We start from the raw sequence: 19,273 nt of genomic DNA, 5'->3' as shown, positions 1-19,273 counted from the left end.
TAATTTATTAAACATCACTGCAAGAAGACATAGATTCCAACCAAAAAATTTTAAGAAAGTTAACTGAAGTAAACTTAAAGATCCAAATAGACAAATGTGCCTTCTTATGTAAGCAAACAAAGTTTCTAAGTTATAACTAACGAAGGTATAAAACCTAATCCGGCAAAAGTCGAATCTATCTCAAATATCAGTTTGCCTAAAACACTCAAAAAAATTAGGGGCTTCTTGGGTATTACAGGATATTACCGGAAGTTTATTAAGGATTATGCAAAAATTGCGTATCCTTTAACAAAATATTTGAAAAAAGGCGCAAAAATTAACTTAAAAGATAATGAATATATAACTGCCTTTAATATGTTAAAAAATCTCTTGATAAGTGACCCAATTTTAATTCATCCTGACTTTGAAAAACCTTTTGTCATAACAACGGATGCATCTAATATAGCAATTGGCGCGGTTATTTCTCAAAATAATCATCCAATATCGTATATATCTAGAACTCTAAACAAGCATGAAACTCGATACGCAACCATCGAAAAAGAGCTTCTAGCAATCGTTTGAAAAAAATTTTTTTAAATTATTAAATAATGCTGTATACGGTAAAACAATAGAAAACATTGATAAAAGAAGAGACGTAAAAATTGTTAAAAACAGTTGGGAAAGCAATAGGAAACACGTGATCTAATAGCAAAACCCAATTTTCATAGCATCACTCATTTTACGAATGAAATGGCTGCAATTGAAATGAAAAGGGTAAATGTTTATTACAATAAACCAATTTATGTTGGTTTTACTGTTTTAGAAATTTTCAAATGGAAAATGTATAACTTCCACTATGATTACGTGCTTGCTAAATATAAAAATAATATATTACTTAATTATATAGATACTGATTCTTTTATATATACTATAAAAACTGAAGATCTTTATAGTGGTATAAAAGATGATATAGACACACAGTTTGATACTTCTGGTTTCCCTGAAAACAACACTTATAATATCCCTTTAAAAAATAAAAAGGTTCTCGGTATGATGAAAGATGAATGCGATGGTAATATTATTAAAAAATTTAGAGCAAAAACAGAGTAGGACTTAGAGCAAAAATGTATTCTATTGATATTTTAAATAAAAAGAACATAATAAAAGCAAAAGGTGTAAAAAAATGTATTGTTAAAAAATTAAGAATAAAAAATTATAGTGATTGTTTATTAAATAAGAAAATATCGTTTGCAAAAATGTTGTTATTTAGAAGTAAGAATCATACTTCATACACTCAAGCTTTGAATAAAGTCACATTAAGTTATTTGCATTATGTCTTGGATGGTAAGTCCTCCTTTCTGATTAACATCCTTCCAACCAATGCAGTAGAACTTGATGTGCCAGTCTGAATTAAATTTTATATATGTTTCGAAGTCAAATTGGTTCGAGTTGAACCATGCAGCCAAAACTTGCGATCTCAATGTTTTTGGTGTATTCATTGTCTTTTTATTTTTTGTTTTTATTTTGTTTAGCTGTAGTCAATTAAATTTTTAAATGTGTACTAATATTTAGAAATTAAATTTTATTTAACCACAATTATATTCCAAATTCTTTAGCACATTTAATATGGGAGTGTAATTTACATGATTAGCGATAAAAAATATGAAAAAAATTCTAACATACTAAAACGTATGAAGAAAATATAAAAGTTTGAAAATTTGGTAGCATAAAACCACATACATCCGTCAAGCGTATTTTCAAATTGTATTAATTTAACCTTGAAGTTAAATAGCACTATAAAACCGTATATATTTCTCAAGTTAATAAAAATTATTATGCAATAAATTTTCGGTACCATAAAACCGCATACATCTAAATATAGTTTTTAAGAATTTCAAAAGATATGTAGAATGATAATGTTAGAATTATGCTAAGCTTTCGGTACCATAGAACCGCATACATCCTCTTAACAATTTTTATTTCGCATATAAATAGAGAAGAAATTAGAAAAATTTAATTAGTATTGAATTGATCATCCAATTATACTTAAAATTAAATTAAATTAAAAAAAAAATTTAAAATAAAAATGAAGAGAATGAGACAAGACAGTACCAGCAGTTCCAGTACGGAGGACTTTGAAGCTTTTCTAGAAGCATTAAACACCACAAAACAATACAAAAAATTCAGCTCCCTGGAGCATGGAGTGAGATTCAAAATACTAGGACTATCGAGATCTAATTCCTTCTTCAAGGACAAAGAGCGAAAGAAGAAGGAGTGCGTGAAAGTAGAGTGTAAAGATTTTTACACGTATATGCCTACTTTTTATGCGGAGAGACATCCGCAAAAATACATAGAAAAAATAAATAAAAAATTAAAAAATAAAAATAAAAAATTTGAATACTTTTTTACAATTGTTGGTTGTAAAGATAATTTCTTTCAACTAACATTTGATATTGAAAAATAAAAGAAAAAAAAATATCTTTTAAAAAATGTCTTATTATTTTACTTTGGTTTTCAGATTTTTTATGCATGATTTTCAGCTTAATAAGAAAATCATGCATAAAAGAAGAAAATATAAAAGTTTGAAAATTGGGTAGCATAAAACCACATACATCCGTCAAGCGTATTTTCAAATTGTATTAATTTAACCTTGAAGTTAAATATAATTTTTAAGAATTTCAAAAGATATGATAATGTTAGAATTATAAGCTTTCGGTACCATAGAACCGCATATAAATAGAGAAGAAATTAGAAAAATTTAATTAGTATTGAATTGATCATCCAATTATACTTAAAATTAAATTAAATTAAAAAAAAAATTTAAAATCAAAATGAAGAGAATGAGACAAGACAGTACTGTAATGCATATACAATATACATACATTAATTACATACATTACTATATACCTACCTATTCACGATATACGTACATTACCATAATATATTCATAGCATACATACATTGCTTACCTAAACGGTTTAAAATTTCATTACTTGCAAACAAGCGGCATATTATCATATGGTGAACATATGTTTCGCTTACACTTTATGATGTGTATAACAACAATGTATACCTTTATGTTTATATTATACATTAGAGTATAAAGCGGTATGCATAATGTTAATATGAAAAATGCAAGCCTATGCATTTTCGGTCAGTATTATTGTTTGACGTAATTTTAAGTAATGAGTGAATGAAGGTATATGAATTGCACTTTCTTTTCCAGGAAATAGAAATAATTAACTAGAAACCTAGATTTTAAGAAACATATTGTAAATATTACAATAACAATTTAAAGTAAATTTAGAATAAGAATTTAGTATAAATAGTAGAATAAGTTTTTGAAATAAACAATCAAAGTTTTGAATCGAAACTACAAACATCTTGTTTTTCTTTTTAAAACTGAAGATTCTCCAAATCGGCAGTAGTGCCAAACTTGGATAGATCGGCGTTTATCGCCATTAGGGAAAATATAATTCAAATATAAAGAATATATAAATATAAACTTATTACATGGCGACCCATGCCACAACTGAACCTACAATAAGACCACCAACATCTAATAACTATGTAGAATTAGAAAGACCACCCACACCAGGGAAATTTTTGGATCTACCATCAACACCTGAGGGACCACTAGCAACAAAATACCAAGAAGAAATTGAAGAAATTGACGAACAAATCAGAAAGACAAAAGAAGCAATTGAGAACCTAAACAAAAAGAAGACAATCAGCGCGAAAGAATACCTCAACAGGTATATACTCAAGAAGCCAGACAAACAACCCAAGCCCAAGGAACAAAAAACAAGAGGAGGAAGATTAGTCAAATTAAGACAAAAGAAGGCAGAACTACAATATTTAATACCAATATCAAACATCAATCAAAGAAAAGCATTCCAGCAAGAACTAAACGTAGTAATAAAAGAGCTCAAATTCCGTAAAAATGGGAACAGGAACTAGTAAGAATGAAGAAATTACAACGTTTAACAATCAACCATCAGAGATCCAGCCCATACAACCTACCATTACAACAAACCAGGAACAAACAATAGTAATACTGATAATAATACTAATAATCTTAACCATCGTAAAAATACTACTTAAATACTTTGCTACTTATTTAAAGAAAACGATTAAGAAAGAACTAACAAATATTACTGTTTAAAATAAAGAATATATAAACAAAAAATTCTCTTTTAATGTCCATCAATGAATTGTTACAACAAATAGAAACCCTAAAGAAATTAGAAAATCTCTATTCTAGGGAAAAAAGAATAACAAATTCAGACTTAGAAGAAAGAAAAACAATAAATAACATCAAAATAAAATATAACAATATATTGAAAAATAGCGCTTTAGATAAGCAAATTAAAGCAGCAATACATGAAAAATTCTTGAAAGTATACATAAATTTAACAAAAATTACAAAACTGGAGAATATAACAGAACAGGATACAACCCTGACATCAGATACAAGTAGTGAAGATAACAACACAACAATAATAAAAGAAGCAACAATGGAATTTGACATAGATAAGACAATTAAGATAATACCTCTATTTGACGGTGAAAGTCAAAATTTAAACAATTTTATAAATCTAACCAAATATTTATATGACGCAACAAAAGAAACAGATAAACAAAAATTAATTCAGTTTATCTATCATACAAGAATAAATGAAAAAACAAGAAACAAAATAATAACAGAAGCTAAACCTGAAAATTTCGTTGAATTCGAGAAAATATTTAACAAAGTTTTTTCAAACAGAAAAAACCAAACTACAATACCCACTGAATTATCAACAACAATACAAGCCAACAGACCACTCAACAAATATATAGAAAGAATAGAAAAACTGATAGCTGAATTAAATATGGTACAACTACTCGAACTAGGTGAAGAACACAGAGCAACCATAGTAAAACTCAATGATCAACTTGCTCTAGGGACTTTCAAAACAGGATTATCAGAACCCCTACACTCACTAATATTCGCAGCACAACCCAAAACATTCAATGAAGCTGTCAAAATTGCCACTGAAGCAAGCACAAACAACAAAACAACAACAAATAACATCCTATACTACAAAAACAACTATTATAACAACAAAAATAATAAAAACAACAACAAATACAACAACGGTCTTAAGTATAGTAACAATAGGTTTCACAATAAAAATAGCTTCCAAAACAGAAATAATAATTTCCAAAATAGGAATAATAACGATAACAATAATAAATATAGAAATAATAAGAAATTTAAAGTTAGACAAATAAATATAGAACAGGGAAACGGTCAGGTCTCCGAGGAGCTCATCGGAGATATGAACAAAATAAATATAATCTAAATGAAAATTCAAAAATCTTTAAGATAAATAAAGATAATATAAATTATGTAAAATTGAAAACCAATTTTAACTTTTTAAATTTATTATTAGATACAGGAGCAGAGATCTCCATAATAAAACAAGAACTAATAGAAAATGAAGATTTTATAAATAGCAATGAAATATGTAAAATTACAGGCGTGAATGAACACCCAATTCATTCAGTAGGAACCATTTCTTTAAAAATAAAAGTTAACAATACTTATATGAGTCATAAATTCCATGTAGTAGGCTCAGAATTTCCAATTCCAACTGACGGCATATTAGGTTCAGAATTTTTCCATAAATACAGATGTATTTTAGATTTTGATACATTCTTGTTTTCTATAAAGGTCAATGGAGAAGAAATTGAAGTTCCCATTGAAACCAAAATACCAAATTACAATCAAATTAATATTCCTGCACGGACAGAAATAATATACCCCCTAAACATAAAAATTGAAGAGGACAGTGTCATATTAAACCAAGATTTAGGAAAAGGTATTTTCTTAGCAAATTCAATTATACCTGCAAAGGGTGTACCCCATATAAAAATCCTAAATACAAATAACCGAAGTGCTACAATAACAAATTTGCAACCCAAAATAAAACCTTTAAAAAATTACGACATATTAAAAATTTCAAGTATAAAACAAAATAGAACTGAAGAATTATTGAAAGAACTAAATATGACTACTTTAGATGAAAAAGCAAAACAAACTATTCTAACTATCTGCAAAAACTTTTCAGACATATTTCAATTAGAAAAAGATAAATTAACACATAACAATTTCTATACACAAAATATTCCACTTCAAGATAAAACCCCAGTTTACATAAAAAATTACAGATTACCTCAAACACAATTAAAAGAAATACAAACACAAGTAGATCAACTACTTAAAAACAAAATTATAGAAAATTCCAATAGCCCATATAATTCACCTCTGTTAATAGTACCCAAGAAATCTGAAAATGACGAAAAAAGATGGAGATTGGTTGTAGACTATAGACAATTAAATAAGAAAATAGTCGACGACAAATTTCCACTTACACGTCTTGAAGATATTTTGGATAGTCTTGGCAGAGCAAAATATTTTTCAACACTTGATCTAAGTAATTCATTTCATCAGATAGAATTAGATAATGAATCAAAACCAGTGACTGCTTTTTCAACAAATAAAGGACACTACCAATTCAAAAGATTACCTTTTGGCTTGAAAATTTCTTCCAATAGTTTTCAGAGAATGCTCTCTATAGCTCTAGCTGGACTAGACTCAGAAGCCTTCATATATGTCGATGATATAATAATTTTCGGTTGTAGTTTACAGCACCATAATAATAATTTAGTTAAAGTATTTCAAAAACTTAGGGAATATAACCTTAAGTTAAATCCCAAAAAATGTAATTTCCTAAAAACTCAAGTGACATACTTAGGACACTTAATCACAAAGGATGGAGTAAAACCTGATCCATCTAAATATGACACAATAATTAATTACCCCACACCAAAAAATTGTGATGACGCAAGAAGATTCGTAGCTTTTTGCAATTATTATAGAAAATTCATACAAAATTTTGCACAAATTGCAAAACCACTTAATAATTTATCAAAAAAGAATGTAATATTTGATTGGACGGATGATTGTGAAAAATCATTCCAAACTTTAAAACAAAAATTAATTAAACCCCCTATTCTGACCTACCCAGATTTCAATAAAGAATTTATTATAACAACAGATGCCTCAGATTTTGCCTTTGGCGCAGTTTTATCTCAAGGAAAAATCGGAAGTGACAGGCCAATCGCTTACGCTAGTAGATCTTTGAATAAACATGAATTAAATAAGCCAATAATAGAAAAAGAATTATTAAGTATACATTGGGCTATATCCTATTTTAGACCCTATGTATACGACAGGAAATTCACAATTGTTACAGATCATAGACCTTTAGTAAGTCTATTTACACACAATAATCCATCGTCTAAAATGACAAGAATTAGAATAGATCTTATTGACTATGACTTTGAAATAAAATTTAAGAAAGGAAAAATAAATACTAACGCAGATGCTTTATCACGCATCCAAATAAATACAAATACATTAAAAGAAATGATCCCTACCCACGCCATTAATATAGTAACTCGTAGTATAAGTAAGAAAAATAATACTATAGATAAAAACAAAAGTAAAAATAATAATAAAAATAAAGAAAAATGTTTTATATGGAATTGTACTTCCATTACAGAAATAAATGGTATACCAAAAATAAAATTTGTCGACAATAAAAATGAAAATAAACGGGGAAATTATGGTACCGATAGTAAGTGATAATCCATCTCGCGACTTAGGTTCGATCTTGGAGAAGCTTATTATTTTTACACAAAAGAAAAATATAGAAGTGCTAGCCTTGTCAAATAAAGACAAAATTTTTAATGAAATAAATATGAATAAATTGAAAAAATTGTACAATAAAATGATAAATGAAAATAATAGGCATGAATTAAAAATATTATTATATACCCCACCAATTCAAATCGATAATAATGAATTAAAAAATAAAATTATAGTAGAACATCATAATAGTCCTCAAAGTGGACATACAGGTACCAAGAAAACTATAAATAAAATAAAACAAAAATATGTATGGAAAAATTTAAATAAAGATGTAAAGAAATACATCAGCAACTGTCAAACATGTAATAAAAATAAAATAACAAAATATAATAAAGAAAAGTTGCAAATTACAAACACGCCATCAGCACCTTTTGAACAAATAAGCATGGACACTGTAGGCCCTCTAAGATTAAGTAATGACTTTAGATACATATTAACAATACAATGCGAACTAACAAAATTCGTTGAAGCAATACCACTTCAAAATAAAAACGCAGAAACTATATCTAAAGCCTTAGTTGAAAACTTTATCTTAAGATACGGTAATTTTAAAACAGTTAAAACAGATCTTGGCACAGAATTCATTAATGAAACTTTTCAAAATATAAGTAAAATTTTCGGTGTAGAACATTTAAAATCTACACCTTACCATCATCAAACTTTAGGCGCAATAGAACGCAATCATAGATTTCTTAATCAATATTTATTATCTTTCACAGTAGACTATGAATGGGATAAATGGATCCCATACTTTACTTTTTGCTATAATACAATGCCTCACGTAGACACTAACTATTCACCTTTCGAATTAGTTTACGGGAGAATAGCCACTTTACCAACTGATTTAAATTTCAATAATAATATTCCAATTCAAGACATAGATGACTATGCCTTAGAACTAAAAGCCAGATTAAATTATGCTGCCAAACAGGCAAGAAAATTAACTGAAACCGTAAAACAACAAAGAAAAGATAAATATGATATAAATTTAAAGCCAATACAATTTCAAATAGGCGATTTAGTATTTGTTAAAAATGAAAATAAATACAAATTAGATAGCCCATATAATGGTCCATACAAATTAATTCAAACAGACGGCGTAAATTCCAAAATAAAAATAAAAAATACAATAAAAACCATACATAACAATAGATTAAAACTATACAAACAACAATAAAATTTTTTTTCAATAAAAAATTTTATTTTTCCGAACGGAAAGGGTGTAATGCATATACAATATACATACATTAATTACATACATTACTATATACCTACCTATTCACGATATACGTACATTACCATAATATATTCATAGCATACATACATTGCTTACCTAAACGGTTTAAAATTTCATTACTTGCAAACAAGCGGCATATTATCATATGGTGAACATACAGTGAGCAACAAAAGTCATCGCACCTTTCCGTTTTTACGATTTGTGGATAAATTTAAAGAAAATATGACTGTATTTTTATGAAAGTAATATAAAAATTGAAAGTTTTTTTTATTTTTAAGTTTCTGTAAAAAAATAGAAAACATTCACATCATAATTACTTCGTTATAAGACAAAAACAAAAAACAAATCAAATTTCATCGCAACAAAAGTCTTCGCACCCTCATACATTTCTTCGAAAAATTAACAGTTAAGAAAATAACAATAACAGCGCCAGAAATCACTATAACCAAACGTATTGAATTCGAAAAACTTTATTAAAATTATTTAATAGACGCCGCATTGTTTTAAATTCAGTAGGTGCTTAGAGGTCTTGATTGCAGGACGTTATTAGTTATGGATATTCCAAAGAGAAAAGAAACCACAGTAGCTGAAAGAGAAATTATTCTAAATCTGCATAATAATGGTAAAAGCTACAATCAAATTGGAGAAATCGTAAAAAGAAGCAAGTCTACAGTTCGCAGTATTATAAAACGTTTTTGCAACGAGAATATTGTAGAAAATAAACACAGAAGTGGAAGGCCTAAAAAGTTAACTAATCGTGAAGAAAGGAAAATTTTGCAAATAGTTAACAATACACCCAGAATTAGTGCTCCCAAAATAGCTGATAATATTAAGAAACAATTTGACAAAGATATTAGCCCTCAAACTGTTCGCCGCACATTAAAAACTGGTGGTTACAAGTCTTGCACTGCGAGAAATAAACCTTTAATAAATAAACGTAACAGAAAAAAAAGGTTAGAGTTCGCAAAAATGTATTTAAACAAGCCGATTGAGTTTTGGAATAAAGTAATATTCTCAGACGAAAGTAAATACAATATTTTTTGCTCAGATGGAAAAGTTTCTATTTGGAGAAAATCAAACACAGCGTTGAATCCAAAAAATTTGAAATCCACAGTTAAACATGGGGGTGGAGGAGTAATGGTTTGGGGCTGTATGTCAGCCTGTGGGGTTGGAAACTTGAAAATCATTGAAAATACAATGAATCAAGATATTTATTTGCAAATTCTTAAGGAAAACCTAAAGCAGAGCGCCGATTCAATGCAGCTTAGTGATTCTTATTATTTCCAACAGGACAACGATCCTAAGCATACAGCCCACAAAGTCAAAATGTGGATATTGTACAACACTCCCCACATGCTAGTAACACCTCCGCAATCTCCGGATATAAATCCTATCGAACATGTGTGGGATTTGTTGGACAGAAAGATAAGGAAACATAATATTTCCAGTAAACCGCAGTTAGTAGAGGTTTTAAAAGAAGAATGGAGTAAAATAACTCGCGAGGAGACCAAAAATTTGGTGGACTCAATGCCCCGAAGACTCCAAGCTGTTATAGATGCGAAAGGATACCCAACAAAATATTAATTGATTTAAAATGTATAAATAGTTAAGTTTTTTTTATTAAGGTGCGAAGACTTTTGTTGCAATGAATTTTGTTATGTTTTTCTTTTTTGTTAAGTTTGTTAATGAATTATGATTTTCTTTTTTTTATATTTTAAGAGGAGTTTGAGAATAAATAAAACTTTCAATTTTTATATTACTTTCATAAAAATACGTTTATATTTTTTTATAAATTATCCACAAATCGTAAAAACAGAAAGGTGCGAAGACTTTTGTTGCTCACTGTATGTTTCGCTTACACTTTATGATGTGTATAACAACAATGTATACCTTTATGTTTATATTATACATTAGAGTATAAAGCGGTATGCATAATGTTAATATGAAAAATGCAAGCCTATGCATTTTCGGTCAGTATTATTGTTTGACGTAATTTTAAGTAATGAGTGAATGAAGGTATATTAATTGCACTTTCTTTTCCAGGAAATAGAAATAATTAACTAGAAACCTAGATTTTAAGAAACATATTGTAAATATTACAATAACAATTTAAAGTAAATTTAGAATAAGAATTTAGTATAAATAGTAGAATAAGTTTTTGAAATAAACAATCAAAGTTTTGAATCGAAACTACAAACATCTTGTTTTTCTTTTTAAAACTGAAGATTCTCCAAATCGGCAGTAGTGCCAAACTTGGATAGATCGGCGTTTATCGCCATTAGGGAAAATATAATTCAAATATAAAGAATATATAAATATAATCTTATTACATGACAACCCTGCCAAACTTAAACTTATTACAGTACCAGCAGTTCCAGTAGCAGCAGTTCCAGTACGGAGGACTTTGAAGCTTTTCTAGAAGCATTAAACACCATAAAACAATACAAAAAATTCAGCTCCCTGGAGCATGGAGTGAGATTCAAAATACTTGGACTATTGAGATCTAATTCCTCCTTAAAGGACAAAGAGGGAAAGAAGAAGGAGTGCGTGAAAGTAGAGTGTAAAGATTTTTACACGTATATGCCTACTTTTTATGCGGAGAGACATCCGCAAAAATACATAGAAAAAATAAATAAAAAAATAAAAAATAAAAGTAAAAAATTTGAATACTTTTTTACAATTGTTGGTTGTAAAGATAATTTCTTTCAACTAACATTTGATATTGAAAAATAAAAGAAAAAAAAATATCTTTTAAAAAATGTCTTATTATTTTACTTTGGTTTTCAGATTTTTTATGCATGATTTTCAGCTTAATAAGAAAATCATGCATAAAAGAAGAAAATATAAAAGTTTGAAAATTGGGTAGCATAAAACCACATACATCCGTCAAGCGTATTTTCAAATTGTATTAATTTAACCTTGAAGTTAAATATAATTTTTAAGAATTTCAAAAGATATGATAATGTTAGAATTATAAGCTTTCGGTACCATAGAACCGCATATAAATAGAGAAGAAATTAGAAAAATTTAATTAGTATTGAATTGATCATCCAATTATACTTAAAATTAAATTAAATTAAAAAAAAAATTTAAAATCAAAATGAAGAGAATGAGACAAGACAGTACCAGCAGTTCCAGTAGCAGCAGTTCCAGTACGGAGGACTTTGAAGCTTTTCTAGAAGCATTAAACACCATAAAACAATACAAAAAATTCAGCTCCCTGGAGCATGGAGTGAGATTCAAAATACTTGGACTATTGAGATCTAATTCCTCCTTAACCGTTTCACTACTCCTAGGATATTTTTATCCCACACATTTTTTAAAAAAGTCGGATAAGCAAAATATGTATTTATTTCGGGATAAAAGTTTACCAAAACGTATTTTATAAGTTCCTGACTGCATTATCGATCATTTTCATTCAAAAAAATAAATAGGTTTTTGACAGTTGGCTTTTATTGGCGGTTTGATTCACATCGGAGGAATAATTTAGTTCAATATTTTAAAAAAAAAAGTGATAAGTGATAAAGAACAAGTGCAAATTTAAAATAAAAGTGTTCTCTGTTATAGTTTTCGTAAAAAAGGTAAGTTATTTTGGTTTTTAGGGTGGTTTTTGTACAATTTTAGTATATGTGGGATTAAAATATCCCAGCAGTATTTTACAACGGGCTATTTGTATCCCAGCAGACTTTTTAATCAATCGGAAATTTATATGTACAATTTCAACTTAGCCAAATTGTGTGATTACAATTGATTATTTTAACAGGTATAATTACAAAATGGCAAGAAAATCAATGAAACCACATGAAATAGAACAAGAATTGGAAGAAGATAGTTCTGAGGCTGATTTTTCTGACGGATCTGATGATTTATACGCCCCGTCGCAACTAGATGAAGAATCTGAAGATATTTCTGAATTTGAAGATGTTTCTGAATCTGATACGGGTTCACATAATGAGGAATTTCCGTTAATAACAGGAGATGATGCAGCAACTGAACCTGCGTCAGCAGCTGAACCTCCGACAATAGCTGAACCTACAATAGCGGATGAATCTGCAACAGCAACTGAATCTGTAGCAGCGGTTGAATCTGCAACAGAAGCTGAAATACCTGTAAATAATATTAATATTTGGATGGATCCGCCGATGAATTTTGTACCTAGAAAAGATATTTCGCAGATTCGTAAATGTACATTGAGTCCTAAAGTATCTCGCTATCATACTGAATCAGATGTATTTTTAAGATTTATGCCAATAAGTGCAATAAAATACATCGCGCAATGCACTAATCAAAGATTAGAAATTCATCGATCATCTAAGAGTAATCGTAGTTCTGTAAAGGACACTGATTACGGAGAAATAATGATAGTTTTGGGTTGTACATTTATAATGTGCTACAATCGTGTACCAGCTATATCTGACTATTGGTCCAAAAAAAAGTCGTTACAAAATCTGGCAATAAAAGAAGCAATTTCACGGGACAGATTTCAAATATTGATGGCAAAAATGTACTTCGCCCCCGTAGAACAGCCTTCAAATGCACCAAAAACTTATTACATGGATGATATTGTTAATTGCTGTAAAAAAACTTTCCGAGAAATGCGGCAAGATAGCCCATTCCAGAGTATAGACGAGAGCATGACCAAATTTCTGGGGCGTTCTTCTATGAAACAGTATATGCCATTAAAACCAATTAAACGTGGTATTAAAATTTGGATGAGATGCGATTCTTTGACTGGCTATACCTATGATTTCAACATTTATTCTGGTAAGGAAACCGGATCTTTACATGGCACTCTTGGAGAGCGTGTTGTGAATAAATTAATGGAAACTGTTACCGAAACTGATGTTACTCTATATTTTGACCGATTTTTCACATCAGTTCATTTGGTAAATACTCTCACTTATCCAGCCCTTGGAACATGTATCGCAAATCGAAAGGATCTTCCAAAAATAACCGCCAAGCTTGAAAGGGGTGAATATATATTTAAAAGTAATCAACATGGTACAATGGCTGTGAAGTGGCAAGATACGAAGGAGGTATTGGTTTTAAGTAATTGCCATACCAATACTGTTGGAACTGTAAAACGTAAAATGAAAGATGGTCAAAAGTTAGATGTGCCTTGTCCAGACATTATAAAATGTTACCGTTATGTCATGGGAGGTGTTGACTTGGCAGACAAAATGGTTGGCGTCTATGATTTGGACAGAAAATCTACAAAATGGTGGAAAAAAGTTTTTTTTCGGCTAATAATGACCTGTGCAGTAAATGCTTGGATTGTTTATTCTGAAATTCACAGAGAAAAAAAACCATTTAAAGATTTTCTTGTTGATTTGTCTGAACAACTTATAGCTAATGGGAGAAAATCTGCGGCGATAAAGCGTACTAGAAAAGACGGAAGGAATTCGAAGCGTGCACGTTTATTTAACAATATTGGTGATCATTTACCAATTCTTGGAACTATGCGACGTCGTTGTGAAGGCTGCAAAAGAAAGGGAAAAGAAAGTAGAACACGACAAATGTGTAAGGCTTGTGATCTAGCTTTTTGCAAAAACTGTTTCACTCCGTGTCACTCATAATTTTTTTAAAATTCATGTAAATTCTATGAATTAATCAATAAATATTTTGAATTTCTGATTTAAATTTTTGTTTCCATTAAACTGCAGGGATAGAAATGTCCCAAGCAAAAAGGCTGCTGGGACTTTTTTATCCCAGGACTGTAAATCCTGAACAGGACATTTTAAAAAAAAATCCAGAAATTTATATGTTCGTTGGGTAAGTAAGATTATATTTATTATAAGGAAAATTTGCAGAGATGGTTTTATAAAAGTCGGAGCGAAACGGTTAAAGGACAAAGAGGGAAAGAAGAAGGAGTGCGTGAAAGTAGAGTGTAAAGATTTTTACACGTATATGCCTACTTTTTATGCGGAGAGACATCCGCAAAAATACATAGAAAAAATAAATAAAAAAATAAAAAATAAAAGTAAAAAATTTGAATACTTTTTTACAATTGTTGGTTGTAAAGATAATTTCTTTCAACTAACATTTGATATTGAAAAATAAAAGAAAAAAAAATATCTTTTAAAAAATGTCTTATTATTTTACTTTGGTTTTCAGATTTTTTATGCATGATTTTCAGCTTAATAAGAAAATCATGCATAAAAGAAGAAAATATAAAAGTTTGAAAATTGGGTAGCATAAAATCACATACATCCGTCAAGCGTATTTTCAAATTGTATTAATTTAACCTTGAAGTTAAATATAATTTTTAAGAATTTCAAAAGATATGATAATGTTAGAATTATAAGCTTTCGGTACCATAGAACCGCATATAAATAGAGAAGAAATTAGAAAAATTTAATTAGTATTGAATTGATCATCCAATTATACTTAAAATTAAATTAAATTAAAAAAAAAATTTAAAATCAAAATGAAGAGAATGAGACAAGACAGTACCAGCAGTTCCAGTAGCAGCAGTTCCAGTACGGAGGACTTTGAAGCTTTTCTAGAAGCATTAAACACCATAAAACAATACAAAAAATTCAGCTCCCTGGAGCATGGAGTGAGATTCAAAATACTTGGACTATTGAGATCTAATTCCTCTTTAAAGGACAAAGACAGAAAGAAGAAGGAGTGCGTGAAAGTAGAGTGTAAAGATTTTTACACGTATATGCCTACTTTTTATGCGGAGAGACATCCGCAAAAATACATAGAAAAAATAAATAAAAAAATAAAAAATAAAAGTAAAAAATTTGAATACTTTTTTACAATTGTTGGTTGTAAAGATAATTTCTTTCAACTAACATTTAATATTGAAAAATAAAAGAAAAAAAAATATCTTTTAAAAAATGTCTTATTATTTTACTTTGGTTTTCAGATTTTTTATGCATGATTTTCAGCTTAATAAGAAAATCATGCATAAAAGAAGAAAATATAAAAGTTTGAAAATTGGGTAGCATAAAACCACATACATCCGTCAAGCGTATTTTCAAATTGTATTAATTTAACCTTGAAGTTAAATATAATTTTTAAGAATTTCAAAAGATATGATAATGTTAGAATTATAAGCTTTCGGTACCATAGAACCGCATATAAATAGAGAAGAAATTAGAAAAATTTAATTAGTATTGAATTGATCATCCAATTATACTTAAAATTAAATTAAATTAAAAAAAAAATTTAAAATCAAAATGAAGAGAATGAGACAAGACAGTACCAGCAGTTCCAGTAGCAGCAGTTCCAGTACGGAGGACTTTGAAGCTTTTCTAGAAGCATTAAACACCATAAAACAATACAAAAAATTCAGCTCCCTGGAGCATGGAGTGAGATTCAAAATACTTGGACTATTGAGATCTAATTCCTCCTTAAAGGACAAAGAGGGAAAGAAGAAGGAGTGCGTGAAAGTAGAGTGTAAAGATTTTTACACGTATATGCCTACTTTTTATGCGGAGAGACATCCGCAAAAATACATAGAAAAAATAAATAAAAAAATAAAAAATAAAAATAAAAAATTTGAATACTTTTTTACAATTGTTGGTTGTAAAGATAATTTCTTTCAACTAACATTTGATATTGAAAAATAAAAGAAAAAAAAATATCTTTTAAAAAATGTCTTATTATTTTACTTTGGTTTTCAGATTTTTTATGCATGATTTTCAGCTTAATAAGAAAATCATGCATAAAAGAAGAAAATATAAAAGTTTGAAAATTGGGTAGCATAAAACCACATACATCCGTCAAGCGTATTTTCAAATTGTATTAATTTAACCTTGAAGTTAAATATAATTTTTAAGAATTTCAAAAGATATGATAATGTTAGAATTATAAGCTTTCGGTACCATAGAACCGCATATAAATAGAGAAGAAATTAGAAAAATTTAATTAGTATTGGATTGATCATCCAATTATACTTAAAATTAAATTAAATTAAAAAAAAATTTAAAATCAAAATGAAGAGAATGAGACAAGACAGTACCAGCAGTTCCAGTAGCAGCAGTTCCAGTACGGAGGACTTTGAAGCTTTTCTAGAAGCATTAAACACCATAAAACAATACAAAAAATTCAGCTCCCTGGAGCATGGAGTGAGATTCAAAATACTTGGACTATTGAGATCTAATTCCTCCTTAAAGGACAAAGAGGGAAAGAAGAAGGAGTGCGTGAAAGTAGAGTGTAAAGATTTTTACACGTATATGCCTACTTTTTATGCGGAGAGACATCCGCAAAAATACATAGAAAAAATAAATAAAAAAATAAAAAATAAAAGTAAAAAATTTGAATACTTTTTTACAATTGTTGGTTGTAAAGATAATTTCTTTCAACTAACATTTGATATTGAAAAATAAAAGAAAAAAAAATATCTTTTAAAAAATGTCTTATTATTTTACTTTGGTTTTCAGATTTTTTATGCATGATTTTCAGCTTAATAAGAAAATCATGCATAAAAGAAGAAAATATAAAAGTTTGAAAATTGGGTAGCATAAAACCACATACATCCGTCAAGCGTATTTTCAAATTGTATTAATTTAACCTTGAAGTTAAATATAATTTATAAGAATTTCAAAAGATATGATAATGTTAGAATTATAAGCTTTCGGTACCATAGAACCGCATATAAATAGAGAAGAAATTAGAAAAATTTAATTAGTATTGAATTGATCATCCAATTATACTTAAAATTAAATTAAATTAAAAAAAAAATTTAAAATCAAAATGAAGAGAATGAGACAAGACAGTACCAGCAGTTCCAGTAGCAGCAGTTCCAGTACGGAGGACTTTGAAGCTTTTCTAGAAGCATTAAACACCATAAAACAATACAAAAAATTCAGCTCCCTGGAGCATGGAGTGAGATTCAAAATACTTGGACTATTGAGATCTAATTCCTCCTTAAAGGACAAAGAGGGAAAGAAGAAGGAGTGCGTGAAAGTAGAGTGTAAAGATTTTTACACGTATATGCCTACTTTTTATGCGGAGAGACATCCGCAAAAATACATAGAAAAAATAAATAAAAAAATAAAAAATAAAAATAAAAAATTTGAATACTTTTTTACAATTGTTGGTTGTAAAGATAATTTCTTTCAACTAACATTTGATATTGAAAAATAAAAGAAAAAAAAATATCTTTTAAAAAATGTCTTATTATTTTACTTTGGTTTTCAGATTTTTTATGCATGATTTTCAGCTTAATAAGAAAATCATGCATAAAAGAAGAAAATATAAAAGTTTGAAAATTGGGTAGCATAAAACCACATACATCCGTCAAGCGTATTTTCAAATTGTATTAATTTAACCTTGAAGTTAAATATAATTTTTAAGAATTTCAAAAGATATGATAATGTTAGAATTATAAGCTTTCGGTACCATAGAACCGCATATAAATAGAGAAGAAATTAGAAAAATTTAATTAGTATTGAATTGATCATCCAATTATACTTAAAATTAAATTAAATTAAAAAAAAAATTTAAAATCAAAATGAAGAGAATGAGACAAGACAGTACCAGCAGTTCCAGTAGCAGCAGTTCCAGTACGGAGGACTTTGAAGCTTTTCTAGAAGCATTAAACACCATAAAACAATACAAAAAATTCAGCTCCCTGGAGCATGGAGTGAGATTCAAAATACTTGGACTATTGAGATCTAATTCCTCCTTAAAGGACAAAGAGGGAAAGAAGGAGGAGTGCGTGAAAGTAGAGTGTAAAGATTTTTACACGTATATGCCTACTTTTTATGCGGAGAGACATCCGCAAAAATACATAGAAAAAATAAATAAAAAAATAAAAAATAAAAGTAAAAAATTTGAATACTTTTTTACAATTGTTGGTTGTAAAGATAATTTCTTTCAACTAACATTTGATATTGAAAAATAAAAGAAAAAAAAATATCTTTTAAAAAATGTCTTATTATTTTACTTTGGTTTTCAGATTTTTTATGCATGATTTTCAGCTTAATAAGAAAATCATGCATAAAAGAAGAAAATATAAAAGTTTGAAAATTGGGTAGCATAAAACCACATACATCCGTCAAGCGTATTTTCAAATTGTATTAATTTAACCTTGAAGTTAAATATAATTTTTAAGAATTTCAAAAGATATGATAATGTTAGAATTATAAGCTTTCGGTACCATAGAACCGCATATAAATAGAGAAGAAATTAGAAAAATTTAATTAGTATTGAATTGATCATCCAATTATACTTAAAATTAAATTAAATTAAAAAAAAAATTTAAAATCAAAATGAAGAGAATGAGACAAGACAGTACCAGCAGTTCCAGTAGCAGCAGTTCCAGTACGGAGGACTTTGAA

The 19,273-nt window shown here is 28.4% G+C and overlaps 1 protein-coding gene across 1 annotated transcript; it reads left to right on the top strand.

Annotated features, from left to right (window-relative positions):
* The first annotated feature begins 12,754 nt into the window (after window positions 1–12,754).
* LOC129610817 (piggyBac transposable element-derived protein 4-like) lies at window positions 12,755–14,554 on the top strand. The gene has a single exon (XM_055523561.1). The coding sequence runs from the start codon at window positions 12,755–12,757 to the stop codon at window positions 14,552–14,554; it is 1,800 nt and encodes a 599-aa protein (XP_055379536.1).
* The last annotated feature ends 4,719 nt before the right edge of the window (window positions 14,555–19,273 follow it).

The sequence above is a fragment of the Condylostylus longicornis genome, unplaced genomic scaffold (assembly GCF_029603195.1).
Source record: "Condylostylus longicornis isolate FDR11 unplaced genomic scaffold, ASM2960319v2 ptg000048l, whole genome shotgun sequence".
Taxonomy (NCBI): domain Eukaryota; kingdom Metazoa; phylum Arthropoda; class Insecta; order Diptera; family Dolichopodidae; genus Condylostylus; species Condylostylus longicornis.
Note: the sequence above shows the minus strand (reverse complement) of the source record. Positions and strands in the feature narration are given on the sequence as shown.